The sequence below is a fragment of the Porites lutea genome, chromosome 11 (genome assembly GCF_958299795.1).
Source record: "Porites lutea chromosome 11, jaPorLute2.1, whole genome shotgun sequence".
NCBI lineage: Eukaryota > Metazoa > Cnidaria > Anthozoa > Scleractinia > Poritidae > Porites > Porites lutea.
The window spans coordinates 17,290,259-17,306,699 of NC_133211.1; the positions used below are offsets into that span (position 1 = coordinate 17,290,259).

General features: G+C 39.3%; 1 protein-coding gene across 1 annotated transcript; it reads right to left on the minus strand.

The window, feature by feature from the left end:
- Window positions 1-5,300: 5,300 nt before the first annotated feature.
- LOC140951697 (E3 ubiquitin-protein ligase RNFT1-like) lies at window positions 5,301-14,074 on the minus strand. The gene is made up of 9 exons (XM_073401010.1): window positions 13,543-14,074; window positions 12,668-12,744; window positions 11,925-12,025; window positions 10,856-10,926; window positions 9,805-9,887; window positions 9,146-9,292; window positions 7,872-7,937; window positions 6,862-6,966; window positions 5,301-6,276 (listed from the first exon to the last, which is right to left on the minus strand). Exons 1-9 carry the CDS (start codon window positions 14,063-14,065, stop codon window positions 6,145-6,147), a joined length of 1,305 nt encoding a protein of 434 aa, XP_073257111.1. The 5' UTR covers window positions 14,066-14,074; the 3' UTR covers window positions 5,301-6,144.
- Between the last annotated feature and the right edge of the window lie 2,367 nt (window positions 14,075-16,441).

Here is a 16,441-nt window from a genome sequence, read left to right on the forward strand (position 1 = left end):
GAAACAAAAGACGTGAATTTATTTCTATTATTCTTTGATCTCTTGAAATTTGTCAATAAATAAAAAGGCCCGAATAAAAACTTTACACTGAAGGTTATTTGTCTATTGTTCCCTTGCAGAATTACGGCACCTTAGTTTAAAGTCGAATAGGTAGGTTTAATATTGGCCTTGCTATTCGTTGCTAGCCTCATTTGTTTCCCAGTTCATCAAAGTGAATAATTATTCCTACCACAATGGATCACATTGGGGGAAGGAACTGAGTTGACACTTGACTTTCAAACCAAATATTAGCGAAACCTTGGCTCCCAAAACGTTTTAATTCAGGAAATATCACTCGCAAATTGATGCACGATGATTCGCCATTTTCCTCATTTCGAATCTCGTCTTTGAATAATTTAAAAGCTAAATGATGTTCCAGGGTTGCTCTTCTTAGTAGCTGTTTATTGAATGCAAACGAGTTTCTAACACTTGATTGGAATCAGAAAATGCTAATTGACTTTTGAATGTCCGTTTGTACCAAAAAAAAGCTAAACTGACGTTTACGCATGAATTTAAACCCTTCGTCGCCTAGTCGCAGTTGACTACGATTTTAACGTCAGGTAAAACTAATACAGGATTAACCGCCCTCCTACGACCATAAAAGGAAATTTAAAGTGCGGTATTAAAAAAAACTGTGTTTGTTTCGATTCGAATCGCTTACCGCTAGGCAAAAACTTGATTTAGCGTTGTGGCTAATCACAGTTTGAGGAGCCACGAATATTCTCGTACGACATTTCGCTGTGCATGACTGTCCAATGAATTTAAAGGAGTAGTTATCAAACACCTTGCAAAGCGCAACAGGGTGATTCATGATTATCAGCAAATTATAGTTGGTATTGTCTTAAATTCAAAGAGGAAGTCGCTTCAGCGCAGAGGAGCATCGTCGGCACAAGGAAAACAAGAAAAAGAGAACAGGCAGCCTTCAATATCGAGTCAAGTGTTTGCAACGCATATTCATTGAACGACAAAGAAAGGACCTTTTGCAGAGTGCGAAAGCACGATTTGCATAAGAAATCGCTCAAACAAAAATAAGAGAATAGTGGTCAAAGGGTTTCGATTTTTTTTTAAATGAATCCTATAACGTCCACTGTTGCCGCTTCATGCAATCGACTTGTTGTAAGTCCTCGCTCTTCTCCGCGGAACAGCCCGCGAAATTCACCAGTAGCTGGTCGAAAGAGCCCGTTCCTCGATTTACCAGAGGAGAGAAAGCGTAGGGACTCCAAGGAGATTTTGCAATACAAGAAAATGCTTGCTGACTCGACAAGCCAAGCTTACAGGGCGAAAAGAATTGAAAACAGGAATTCAGGTGTTAACGCGGGGATAGGAAACGCTCATACGACAAATCAGAGGCCACCGAGACGGCTATTAGAGGAAGCTGTACAAGCGAGGACAGCTGCAGAAAAACACAGGAAGAAAAAACCTGCAAATGTAAAAACTTCTTCCTCAGCGAACAATAACACCAAAAAGGGGAAGAACTGCTCCATAATGTGATTATCTTGGTTTGTAATCACTCCTCGTAGAACTTCATGAATATTCACTTATCTTCCGATGAGTTGGGACGAAACCCACAGACTGAGCCTATCTACCTCCTCTCCCATTTTTAGCACTGATCACCTTAGTGCAGAGATGGCAATCTTTAAGTTGTGACTAAACAGGGTTACGCCGCAAAATTACAGGCATCTGTCCTCGGAATTGACTATTTTAAGCTTGTTTTTCAACAGAATGCGCTGCAAAAGTATTTTATTAATGAATTATGATTTTAAAAGGCACAGTACAATTCCAGTCCTCAGAATCACCACTAAAATAATCTGCCGTGCTCTTATAATTTTCATCACTCTTATGCTGCATCAGTAAATTCAAGCGTTTTCCTCAAACATAGATAACATAGAAAATTAGAAGTTCTTTTATTGTGCCTAAGCACCTGTTTGGCGGTTTTAGGTTCTGTTTTTTTCTGGTTGAAAGAATAACACATGAAAAATCAAGTATAATCCTCGTGTATAATGGTAAATTGATTTGGATACATAAGCAATATGCTTAATCCCCCAGGGCAAAAAAAGGTATTGCTCTGTTGGAAATGACTTGTTTAATTTTTATTCCTTTTCACGCAAAATTAGCAGAATAAAACGAATTTTATACAAACTATTTTAGCTGCAAACTTCTATTTTCAATGCGATCACTTTTTTGGTGTAAAATTAAGCCGTTGAGGCTCATATGAAAATCGCGTTTTTTAAACAGACTGTTGATAAATATTGACCTCTCAACGAAAAACTCAGTCTTTGTAATATTATGCAAATTTGGAGTAAAACATAATTACAATATTTCGTTTCCAGTTAGCGAGGGGTTGCTTTGTGACAAAGGTCTTTTATTAAAGCAACACAGCATTTTTTTTCTTAGTTGGTTATGTAAGGTCATGTAAGAACTCATCAGTCGGAAACACATCAAGTTGCTCTTTTTTGAAAGCGACAGTACAGATAAAGCAGTGGAAATAAACGTCTTAATATTGCAAGCTTTGAAACGGAAACGGATTCGAATAAAACGAAATTTAACGTGAAGAAAAGCCACCTTATTTTCGATATCGGCACGATATGTGATGTGGCCTTCATTCATAACAAAGCTACACTCGGGTAGCTGATTTCACTTTCTTAAGTTGCACACGAATGCTTAAGATGAACATTTTTCGTGTTATTATATACTACTTCTTTAATTATTTTCTGTAATTTAGCTTAACCTTCGTTACGTGGCTGCTAAACGTTAGTTAATAGCTACTTAAAGATGAAGTATGCAGTTACAATGCAATTTTATACGTTATTTTATACTGTACTACGGAATGAAAATAGCAAACTACGTGAAGCCGCTGTATATTTCTATATACTAAATGTGTCCAAATTTTTAAAAGTAGATTTCTTATGAGTATTTATAACTACTATTTTCTTCCCTTCGCCTCAGTTCTTTCGTCCTGTGGCGGTGACGAATATTACCTTTTCCCCACTCAGTGTCCACAAAGTTCAACTTGATTTTATTATATATCACCGCAAACGATGCATTAGACACTAAAGGGACCGACGGTGTCACGACTGTGTAGCTCACTGCACATCTTTAATATTGTCATTACACGTCTATCAGAGCTAAACGTTAACGAATAAATGACGTTCATTAATGTCTGAATCAAATGTCTCCCGCGCATTAATCATCTTTAATGCCTTCTTTTGTATTTGCTGTGTTTTGCTGTTGTATTTACTGGGGAGTTTTGAACGTTATTTTTTGTTTTCGGCTCCTGCATTTTGTAGCAGTTTGCGATAAATTTCGCGTAGCCTGTGTACAGACCCCCCTCCCCTTATTACTGAGAAGAGGGGGCGGGGGTCTGTACATAGGCTACTTTAGTTGTAGTATATTGTACGGCTGGCTTGGCGAGGGAGGAAGTTCGAGCGAATCCTGTTCGCCACCCGATTTGGCAAGACGTTTGCCTTGCCCCCTCGGGAGTATGAAAACCGCTTTGTTCCCGCAAGATGTGTCAAATATATGAACCAGGTAGAAAATGGTCAAGGTCACCACTAGCCACTCCAGGCTCCGAGATAGTCGGGTCCGTGAAATTGAGAAAGCGCTGCCACAGTGATATGGGCATCCCCACTCCCGAAACCCTAGTGATATGGGCCTCCCCTGTAACCCTAACCTTAACCCTAACCCAAATCGCTAAGGTAATATGAGATGGGGATGCCCATATCATTATGGTTTTGGGAACGCCTATATCACTGTATCAACGCAAACGAGAAAATAAAACGGGAGGAAACTGGGGTGAGGAAGGGCGCCTCTCCCTTTCACCACCGCCCTCTTTCCGCAGATCACGCGCTAATATTTTCGCGGTGCCTTTCACGTTCGCTTCATCCCCACTATCTGAGAACCTGGGACAGAGTAGTCCCTAATATTTGATGGAGGTCTGGGTCTGAATTATCCTCGGAGACTCAGGGGCAGTCAGTCGGGTCAGGAGAAGATAACTTTCGTTTCTCCTGACTCAACTGGGTTTTCAAGAATGGGTCCGAATCCAATAGACCTTTTTACCGATACGGCGGCCATATTTAATTAATTGAATTTAAGGAGTATTATGGGATGCCCAGGGGGCATGAGCACGATCCGATGTACGGATAAGACGGACACCTTTGGGACCGGCACTAAGTGTCCGTCTTAGAGAGGTGTCCGTCTTATAGAGAGTCAAATAAAAGGAGTAAAGAAAGGCAGGGACCAACTCTAAGTGTCCGTTTTACAGAGGTGTCCGTTAAGAGAGAGAGTCGAATGTACTCGCATCAGTATTTACGCGCGATTTTCGGGGCCAATTTGTCTTTACGTTTTCCTAGAAAAAGATTCTAATGGGAAAAAAGGTCGTTGTGCCGAGTTTGGATGTTACAATGATCGCCTTTTTCCCGAGAAATATACATTTAAGTTCTCTTTTTGCCCGAAAAGCGCGCGTAAATACTGAGCGAGTGCCCCCTGGGCATCCCATTGATACTCTTTAAAGACCCTTCCTCCTTAAATGCAATTAATTCAATATGGCCGCCGTATCGGTAAAATGTTCTATTGGGATTCAATTTTTAGAATTTTTATTTATTTATACAATCTACATATAATTTTATTGTATATTAGGCATTAATGCAATAGACAGGCGTTCTAGTGGTGGAAAACTAAGGACGAAGAGAAAGCGAGACAGGACGACAAGACAGGGAGAGAGGAACGGTCGTTTCTTGGTGAGGAACGAGAAGGAAAAGCGGGGCGCTTGGAAGGGGGAGGGGAGAGTCCCGCGTAGTTCTCCATCCCTTTACTCCACTTCCCCGGGAGCTGGTCAAGGGGTATTTTCTTTGAGCCGTTAGGGAGTGGCTCTAATACTTCCAATAACAGGCCAAATAGGCCCCGGTTGTTCAAAAGGTGGATAATTTATCCGGTGGATAGCACTACTTACCTTTTAATTAAAAAATAGATAATATCAGTATAGCTTGTGCCGGGAATATAGCCGACTCTCATCGCTACCCGAAACGTTCCAAGCGCAGTAAAATTTTCTTTCACTTTTTGAACTTGGATATGGTTCATTGGAATTCAACTCCAGGAGAGTTCGCCTACATTTGGCATAATGAGTTGAAATAACTGCAATAAAGATTTATGGAACGCAAATTCACTTTCAGGCGACGTTTTCGCCGCTGCCACCAGCCTCGGTTCTTGAGTTCCCTAATTTGTTTAGGTCGGGTACAATTGAATTACATAGTTTGTATAAATTATATATCTTTATTTAAACAATAGAACGATTTACAACAATACCACCGAACGACTCTTCTAAATATTCTGTACAATCACGGACGACCCTCCACTATTTGCTTTTTGAATATGGGGTAAATGATTCACTGTAATTGAGATAATCATAAAAATACTTTACATGAACATCTGCAAATTATATATTTATCTACTATTTTAAATCCTAAATGATAATGGTTTAACATGCCGAGTACCAACATCGACAAGCAGCTGTAATTAACTATCCCTACGTACATCTTTCGTCTGGAGTCTCACAACCAAACAGCTGATACTTTTACTTCCGGAGGGTCACTCCTTTAGTTGACCTCAACAGGTATGTGCCACTGTTGTACTGAGTACCAACATTGACAAACAGCACCAATTTACTATTCCTACCTACATCTGCAGACTTGCAACCAAACAGATGGTACTTTTATTTCCGGGGGAGGGGAAGGGAAGGGAAGGGAGGGTCACTCCCTTATTTGACCTACACGGCTATGTGCCGCTGAACGGGTCATGTTTCCCAGGGTCTTAAGTCTTAATCAGAATATAGAATTTCACTATTTAGCGCCTGGAACAGGGTGTCTTTTTGGACAGAAAGCTTTTACGTAAAACAATATTAAGGTTGGAGATGAGCGGTCTACACGTTTGGTGCCAAAAATCTAACCTTGTGATGTCAGCTTAAACGAAATGATTCAGGGAAATGAATAAAGGTCCCCCCTACGGGCCTTTCGTACACATTACTACCTCGCCAAACCAATCCTCTCTTGGCCCAAGCCTTGTACTTTGTAATTACTATTTTTTAATTTAAGGCGACAGAAAAGTAAGAATTTAAAATAGTATTACGTAGGTTGCAGTGTTGCCATCTCTCCACTTGGGATCAGCCACAACCTTGGCTCGGCACATGGGACAGGTACGCTCACGGTCAAACCACAGCGATATGCAGTCCTCGCAAAATATGTGCTGCAAACAATAAATAAATAAATAAACAAAGATAGAGAGACAGGTTAGCTCAGTTGGGAGAGCGCCCGTCTGCTGTGTGGGAGGCCGCGGGTTCAAACACCGACCGGACCAACACTCAGGGTCTTTAAAAAACTGAGAAGAAAGTGCTGCCTCTGTAGTAACATCTGCAAACGGTTTAGACTTTCTAGTCTTCTTGGATAAGGACGAAAAACGGTAGGCTTCGTCTCACAGCACTTTCACTTATCTGGTTCACCTTGTGGGACGTAAAAGAACCCACAAGACCGTTCAAAAAGAGAAAGGGATGTAGACCCCGGTTCTGTGACCAGCCTTTCTTGGGCCGGGTGGGTTATCTATAAGGAGAGATCTTAATATAGCGATAACCTCACGATCCTCCTTCAGGTGTCGTAATGGCTACCTGTACACAGTGTACACCACTGTATGTATTATAAACTGGTCAGAAGTGGAGATCTTGTTAACGTGACTAGGCAAGAGGCTCATAAACATAGCTAATAGAGGTTACCCTAAAGCGACAAAAGAAACAGAGGACAAGTAATCGATTTTGAGGAAATCTCATCAACGCCGCACCTTACACGCCCGAAGTTTGATGGGATCCTTGAGGTCCTCTTGGCAGATTGGACACGAATTTCCGGCTTCTACTATCTCTTCTTTCGAGGGCGGTGAGCCATATTGCTGTGAAAAGAAGAAGAAAGAATAGGAATTGGGAGACTTAGTAGTCAAACCCATTTTAAAATTCAAGCAAAGATCAGAAAAGAGCCGACAGTCATAGCTGTTATCAAGAGGTGCAATCAGACCTCTTCACCTACCCTACACTTTTGTGTTCTCAGGGACCCAACAAAACCCGTGCCCATACACGCTATTGGGGAAAAAGGGATGATGGCGTAGCGGTCAGAGCACTCGCCTTCCACCAATGTGGCCTGGGTTCGAGTCCTGGCGGCGACGCCATATACGGGTTAAATTGTTGTTGGTTCTCTATCTTGCTCCGAAAGGTTTCTCCCCGGGTTCTCCGGCTCCCCCTCTCCTGAGGACAAGAGGTCTCTTTCCTTAAACGCATGTCCAATTCCAATTCGATCTAGAAAATGTATCTCGTTGGGTACACTTAGAGGACCACAGCTTTAAGAGGTCTTGGAACTGTCAAGTGTCACCCTCTCTAAATAACGTTAGTTTAGTTTGATTTGTCTTTTAGGGTTATTATCTTCCTATCTCGTCTTTTGCCCTTGCTTTCCCTTTCACCTACAGATGCCTTGCAAGATGAATTTGCAATGCAAAGCCAGTCAGTGTACAGTGTATTACAGGTGCTTGCATCAGTATAATAGTCCATGTTATTTTGTCAGAATTGTGTGACAGCTTAAGTCCCGGCTTATTTCGTATAGTTCCCATACGTTCTGGTTTACTTTGTATCTGATGGTAATTCCTGAGTGTAAGCTCCACACGGCTTTGTCCGCGTTTTGAATTTGGGGGCTTTCGTTTCACATCTGAGCAAATACCGCTGTAAGTATTAATTTCTAATCACTACATGTGGTGTTTGCAGGGATTTTTTTCTAGCCACAATAAGATGAAAGAGACTTCAGACATACCACATCGTGTCCAAACACTTTGCAGGCGGAGTACACCTCTTGCAGTTTTCCTATAATCATACGCCCCTTTGGAAAGAAAAGGACGTATTAAGATATTTCTGGTACTAGATATAAGGGGAGATTTCTACTTAATGGACAGAAATGCAATAAAAAATACCATTTTCATCTCTGAGTGTGCTTCACGATGTTAATTGAGGGTAATACTGGACTATCAACAACTTCACTGATTCATGGCCTCATTCTCCGAGTACACTCTTTTTTTATGTAAGAACCTTTTTTAAAAGAACGTTCAGCCAGAAATTTGCCAAAATATTAAGAACATGCTAAGGACATAGGCTCAGAGAAGACTGAACAATCTATTTGTCGCTGCTTTTACTTTCCTAAATCCAGAAAGTCTGAATTACATAATATCCTACATGGAATCAGAGTGCACTCAAAATTTTGTCTTTTCTTTCAACACATTCCTATTGCGTATGGTCAATAATACATTTACTGTAAGTTATTGAAATTTAAGAACATTTCCAGGCTGAAACTGCCCAGAAAATAGGAACGGTCCGGGCTCAACTCGAAAAATGGACGTTCTTATAAAAAAAAGTGTACATGAAGGAAAGGTGATGGCGACTATTTTTCCCGACACTTCGTGTACGGTAACGAGAACATCAAAAAAACAATAGGTTTTATCAGCAAAACAACAACTTTGCACGTGCACCATGCTTTTTTGTACATTTCTCTGCCCGTTTTTGCACGACAACGACTGGAACATGCATAATTTCGCATTTTACGGAGGACGTAAACAAGCAATGACGAAATTTTATTTCTCTTACTGTACTTGGATATGGTGCCTAGGAATTCAACTCCAGGACGGTTCGCCTACATTTGACAAAGTAAGTGGGTAGGAATAATTGCGATATAGACTGAAAGAACGTAGATTCACTTTTTAAGCGACGTTCTCAGTCATTGCCGTCGCGTCGCTGGATATTCAAGTCCCTCGCCACATGGTAATTTTCATCGATTTATATTTCCACTTTCTAGCAAATTTCCAGACCTAAACTTCGCCCCATATGTTCCCTATATTTACCCATGTTATGAAACCCGTACGTGACCCAAACGGTGAGCCTGGGTTACCTGTGCCCAGATCTGGGTAGTGACACGTTATCAGTATGGAGTTTCTGAACCCGAACCTGAGATGTCGTTTCGCATGGAAACCAGTGGTGGTGAAAAGGTTGGCTGTTTTCCCAGGCTGTGTGAGGCTGAAAAGAACGCAGTAGACTTACCTTGAGAATTAAGTATATTGTTGTTGCTATGACAGCAAAGTACTCGCCACCATAGTTGTACTCCGTGAAAAAGGCGAACCACAGCGGAATGGGCACCAACATGCGGTATAACTGAGAAAAATTCTCAATTAAAAGATAAAACTTGCCCTGTGAGTGAGAAAATACATTGCACGGTGTGAACAAAGGCATCAGTAGAAAGTTTTACAGAACAATACCACACATGATGGAAACCGATTCAGTATAACCTATCTTGATTTGGTGCGGTTCAATACCGATAAAAATGAAAGGGAACACACTTTTGATAGAAACATCTATTTCAATAGGGTAGCTCTGCCCTATACACGATTGTTGCTCCCGCAAATATCTAACTGTCGTAACCGTTCAACAGTAGGAGCCATACGGAGATTTCCACGTAAGTTACGAAGTAACATACATTGTAATTAACTAAATAACGATTGGGTGGTGCACCAGTGGACATGCAGCAAATTGATTAAGATAGTGGTTCTTCAAGTACCATATTCCTATTTAAGGAGAGGGGATACCTGGAAACCCTGTGGGGGGTGGGGGGGAGGCGGTTGTTGGAGACTGGGAGTGCCCAGAGGAATACCTCTAAAAGTAAGGGCCAAAACTAAAGTCTAGATGCAATTATCATTTCTTACCCTTTTTCTAAATGGAATTATTCTTCTATGCTGAATAACCACCATCGACTTAAGAGCCATCGTTATGAATCGAATCACAAAATCTGTAATCAACCATGGCAGCAAGTAATGGTTACTAGGTATTAATTTTCATTCAAAGAATCTTCTCATTTACCACAGCTGGAAAGCATAAAATTAACTAAGAGAAGAACAAAAGAACAAAACTATAGAGGCTGACAACCACATTTGCATTTTGTAAATTGATCACTGACATGCTGCATATTCTTCAAATCATAGGTAATAGAGGAGACCATTCCACTTTAAAATAACTATGGTCAAATAAGGTAATGTGCCAGACATAGTTATGGTCCAGATAAGAACGAAAGAAACAAAGTATCACAATGAACACGTCAGTATGGAAAAACAACATGCTACCTTTACTGTTGTTTCTACTACACTTTTTATTGGTTAATAAACATCAAATTTTACGAAATCTTCACAAGGCAGCATGTATATTGATCCCTTGTTTTCTAACCAACTTCCTTATAACAACACATTTTCTGCGTGAAAATGAAAACATTCCTATGTGAGGAAAGCGTATTGCGCTATAACAAAGAAATTACTTCCTGTCTTACCCGGACGACTTACATCCTGTTTAATAAAACAACTAAACAAACAAACAAAGAAAAACATTGTGGCCATTTGAACAGTAAAAACATTAATTTATATATTGTATTTATCCTAGCTTTACAAACTCTTTAAACCATTTCACTGCTATAATTGAGACTTTAGTCTGCTCAGCCATATATGAATGTTATGGGCAGGGTAACCATTCAAAAACTCTAAAATGTAACTTTGGTGTTATTAAAAATATTTTACCATCATTATTGTTTTAATCACAGATGTAGCACAGCATAACTCCAGACAATAAAATTATTGAGAGATAAGAAGTAACCTTAGCTAGGTCAGTTGGAAACAATATGAAAGTAAAAAAAAACCTCAATAATTATTACGCTGAAAAGTAATACAGTATTATCGCAACAGTGTATTTGAAAAAATAACATTATGTTACCTGTTATTCCAACACACCAAAACACGGTCCAGACATCCATTCTATTGAATAACGGCTTTCTGAAAATCAAACTTACAAGGAGAAAAAAAAGAAACTTTAGGTAGACTGCTTTCTGATGGGGCTGAGGATGTGTGAAAAGGGGGCATTTTGGAGTGGGTGTGGCATACAACAACAGTGGATTGGGGTGCAGACCTGAGTCATTAGGGACTCATTTGTAGGTTCCACTTTTTCAGATAACAGGCTGTGTTTGTAAGGCTGAGCATCTCTTAGTTGCCTCAATGACAAAAAATAACTTTTAGTGAGTATAGTCATTGAAGGGATAATGAATTAATTATTAATTAGCCTTGCAAGAGACTTAATAAGTCATTGCGGAGGACAACATGGTGAAAATTACATTTATATGTCTGTGTGATATTGTAAAAAGGTGCCTGCTAAGTTTTCGCTTGAACATGGGCATCGTCGGTGTTCAAGCCAGTGTAGCCAGGGAAAAACTAGGGGGCTTGCTGTCTTGCTAGGTGTCAGCTGAGAGCCCAGGCCCAGACCTATCGGTGGGTGGGTGGCTTCCTTGTTTTGTGTGAAAATCAGGGGTGTAGGGAGGGGAGATTTTCTCTCTTTGATTAGAGTTTTATGTCAGAAAGCAGTGCAAAGTCAGAGAATTTTTCCTGTCGCCTTACCCAGCCAAATCAATGCGGTGACTCATAATCATAACACTACTAGCGGAGCTTGGGGGAAGTGATTGACTAGTCATAAGCTACGTGGGTGGTGAGGGTGAGTAATGGCTCTTTGGACTTGACCATCTGAAGACCCAGTACAGGCACCTTGTATGAAATCCAGACAGATGTAAAAGAGTAACATGGTCCCCTTCTAATGTCCCTGAGGTGGCAACAGTTGATAACCTAAAATTGACCTACTTGTATGAACAGGATTTTTAGCTCAGGTAGTGAAGGAAAACACTAATTTTCAAAAGTTCAAATGCCTAGGGGTGGCCTGGGGTGGGGGGGATGTTTGAGCTTTGATTTGACCAAAACATAACTTTAATACACCAACATTCATTTCTGTGGTTTCTTACCAGTTTTCTAGATGGTTGTTATAGAACACATAGTAAATAAAAAAGACATTTCCAGAAAGAAAAACAAAGGTCCACAGAGATACACGATTAAGACGTCTATCCTAAAATGATCAAAGAAATAATGTTATGATAACAAATGTGGGTCTAGTGAAGCAAAAAATACTGTAAATCTGTTCACGGGCTGAAATCTACATTAAACTTATAAATTCCAAGAATGGCTAACATTTAACTTACAATGTAACATTTACATTTTAAACAGTTACACTGGTCAGTCAAATAATGTTAAAGGTCACAAGAAAAAAGGAAGTGACCAACAAGTGATTGAAGAGTTCTTGACTTTTTGAAATTGACTCAAAATGTGTCTTGCTGTGAACCAGGTGTAACATTGAGAAACAACTGACAGAAGGTCTGATTTGGTGGAAAACCCACCTGCACTCCATAATCTTGTACATTTATATGAACTCAGTTGTATGAGTAAAATGCAACTATTTTTTAAATGTAATGGTAAGAGCGAAAGGTGCAAGCTTCTGATAGGGCCTGAGAAACACACTGTCATTGATAAATTGTTCTTTACATCTAACTTTTTAGTGCAAAAGAAAACAATTATTAATGAAAATCAGTCTGAACCTGCAGCAGCTTATTGTAGAACAACAAAAATTTGATAAAACATGCCCATAATGTTGCTGAAGTGTTTCCTTGTTTTGGAAACAAAATTCAAAGTATGTAGTCATTTAAATAAATACCTTTAGAGACACTTGTCTTTTAACAGTACTGTTAGCATGAAGAAATGTACCACACAAACCAATAAACACCAAAATACCTGAAAAGGAAGGATATATTGTATATCAAAAAAACAAGGCTGTGCTCTAAGGAAAATTAGAGGGAGCCCAGTGCTCTGGACCTGCAAAAACTAGGGTGCCCAGCTGCATATCATTATTTTGTATGAAAAAACTAAGATTTTCTACTCACCCAAGAGCACACCCCTGAAAAACATTGAATTCCTTAATTACTAGTAACAGCCATGATTAGGACTCAAATTTCTTTTACCCATACATGTATGTTAATTTTCATTCCTACAGTGTTGTGATGCCTCAAGGTCAAGTTACCTGAGAGTCATCTGAAACCCTGTACAGCAGTTGTACAGAGCTGAAACCAGTTTATGTTTCATTGGCAGGTAAAGCACCAAACTAATTTTTCCTCTGATTTTGAAACAACTGGTCAAAACTGATTCAAGGATCTCTTTGAAATACTTTTGCCATTGAAGTTTATTGTCCCTAAGCATTTTTATTGGTAATGTATGATAATGAGTTTGAAACAAAGGAAAACAAAATTTACACCAGGGATAAAACTGAACCACAACATAGACATAGAAACATATATGGGCCACCTGAGTATGCAGGCCACTATAAATACGTGGAGCCTTGCTCGTTTCACGAGAAATTATTATTATTGTTATTATTATTATTATTATTATTATTATTATTATTATTATTATTATTATTATTATCTTATTGTTATTATTGTCCTTATCAGTATCATTATTGTTGTTGTTGTTGTTGTTATACTTTAATCTGATGATTAATAACCAAGCTCATTTTTAAACCTTAATAACACCTACCTAATCGATGGTCCCACATAATTCTGCTCAGAAGCAGCAGGACAAAAGGTAAACTCTTTTCAATCCAGTTTATCGTGCCTTGAAACTCGACTCTATCTCCAGCAGAACGACCGTTTCCATTAGCACCACTAGAATTCTCGGCGGCCATGTTGGCATCGCCATTTTCGGCATCTCCATCGCTTGAGTTTCCCGAATTGTTGTTTACAGCGGTAAATGGGGAGACCCTGCTCGATTCTATGTCTTCTGCATCGTTTTCGTCTCTCAGAACCTCCGCTATGTTAACGTAAGTCGAAGGAGAGAGAGGAGAAAGAGGAGAACTAGTAGACGATCGAGAAGTTGGACTTCGATGGCCGAAACTGGGAACAAACTCACGAATAACCGATCTGATCGGGTTTAAAGGTGTTATAGTGATTTGCCCATTTCCTGATGTGTACGACCATGACGCTGAACGTGAATGGGAGCTTCTCTGATGAAAGGCAGATGGTGTTCTTGGACTAGGAGAATATACTCCATGTTCCGCCATGTTATTTAATGACGCATTTTTTTGGTGTATGTCTTACTTGACCAAGATTTTTGTCATAGAAACGCCGCTGAATGCTGGCAGGCGGCTCTGCTTGCATTGTAGGCTTGGCTCGGAGTACTGGTGCGCAATCGTTTTATGTCATTTTTACCTTCCTAGCACGAACTGGTTTTAAAATTCAGTCCGTAATGACCGTAATGAGTATTTTATACCCAGTGCATAAGGCCAGTCGATATTTTCACTCAGTTCGCAGTCGGTAATCCGCAGTCCGTGATCCGTGTTTTATACTGATCTCTGTGGAGCTCCTTTTTGCCTTTCAAGTTTACCAAGTTCTTCCACAAGTTGATCGAAGCAACTGAACAATTTTACTTTTCAGTTAATTCTGTGGTCGTAAGTTACTACTACTGTAGCTTCATTATGGACGAGAAATAAATTAAGAAAAATAGGGATAGGGAGGGTCACAGTCTTCCTGGAAAGAGGTTCTGACAATTGGTCAAAATTTAACCTGTAAGCTGAAAAATGATCAGAGATTGATCGAGCCAAAGGGAACAACTTTTATTTGTTCAGGAAAAACCCGTCAGAGTCAGTGGCAGACTCTATTATCAATAAATAGGAACCCTGAAAAATTAATTATTTACAAGCAAACAAGAGTATAATAACAACCTAAAATTATTACAAAACATACTTTATCTAATTGTTAAAGAAGATATAAAATATAACAAGGACTAAATTCTATAACCTCTTAAAACTAGTAAGAATAAAAATGTACGAATCAGAAAAAAGAAAATTACATCGTCGACATAAGAAAGATTCAGTTTAAAAATTTATAGGCGACAAGGGCGACGAGAGGAGCCCGCAATCTTAATCTCCAGGTAGTTAATAAGCATAGGTGGCATGTATGTAGCCAGCAGTCGGCCCATTCTCGTCCCCAGAGCTCTCTTTTTTGCTTGTTTTGCCATTTATATAGTCAAATGAATTGTTACTTCGATATTCGCCAAGCGTTTATAGCTCAACAAATCGAAAGACAAAACTTCCAAACCCTTTATCTCTGTACCGTACTGAACTGGTGGGGAGAGTGAATTTCAATTCACTTGTACAGTGGCTACATTTTTGCAGGTGTCGCCAACTACACTCCTGTGCATCAAGGAATGGCTCCTACTGATATCTGGCTTTTACCTTTATTTTTCTTGTTTTATATATTTTTTTCGCACTCCCATTATCGTTATAACTATGGCCGGATGAAAGGAACTAATTTTGGTGCGGAGAGTGCACCTTTTGAAGTCACGTTACTAGCCACGCTCATAATTACTGCAAAATTTTAAATTTTAGAATAACACCACATGTACAAACCTTTAAGTTCTCCATTTTGTTTTTATCGGGGAATTTTAAAATACTTTATTCCCCAGTCTCTATCGAAAATGAAACGGTTACAATTTACAGAAAACCGAATAATTTTCGAAAACCCCGATTAACTCTATAAACTTTGTACTTATAGTCAAAAAGGCAAAAAAAAAAAAATTAAAAAATGGAATCTTTAAAACGCTGTATATTTGGACCAAAATAAATAGCAAAGAAAGGGGTGTGGAGAGTTACATGTCCCAGAAAATCCATCATTCAAAATGAAACCAATATCCTTTTTTAAATTTGGCGAGGCCTACAAAGGTTTAATCCTCTTTGAACCAGATCACCCCCTACAAATTTTCCGGGACCCATTCCTTAATTCACCCGATAAAGCTTAATTCTCAAGTCTAACGACCAAATTATGCCGTCTCTAATCCGCGATAAAATACAATATGCTAATGATCACTCATGCTCTTGTTACTGGCCGACTTTTCTGGCAGACACTCTTACCAAAAGGCTGAACTTTTATTTCTCTGTCTTTATTCATTAGTTCCAAGCTATTTTTTATCAAATTTTACTAGCTAAAAGGTTTTCGCCTAATTTTATAAGTACGTATACACTACAAGGCAGAGTATGGGGCTATCTCTACCAAAGGTTAAACAAAATTATGGGAGCTGACCTTTCTTTTTACTGGAGCGCAAATTTTTAAAGAAATTCCGTGAACTATTAAGCAAACGCCGAAAGCATAGAGACTTTGTGCAGCCGAAAAAGGCATTTTTTCTTATCGTAACTTTTAAAGACATTTCCTTGAAATTTTATAACATGTTAGGCTTTTTAAAATGTATTTTTGATTGTTTTTAGGGTTTTGGAATCTAATTTCGAATTAACTAATTTTAAGACGCAGGGCCCTTATGGAAACCAGCCCTTGAGCTAAATGGGCCACCCCGTTGACATAAAGTTTTACTTTACTTTACTTCACGTTGCCTTTATTAGGTAACGATCCTTTCAACACTCTCCCAAGCGAACGCTTTTTGGGGG

Coding starts and splice junctions, on each gene's coding strand:
- LOC140951697 (XM_073401010.1), bottom strand. CDS start 14,065: ATGGCGGAACATGGAGTATATTCTCCTAGTCCAAGAACACCATCTGCC. Junction 10,927..11,924: donor AACAACCATCTAGAAAACTG/GTAAGAAACCAC, acceptor TCTCCTTGTAAG/TTTGATTTTCAGAAAGCCGT. Junction 9,888..10,855: donor TTGGTGTGTTGGAATAACAG/GTAACATAATGT, acceptor GGTTGATTACAG/ATTTTGTGATTCGATTCATA.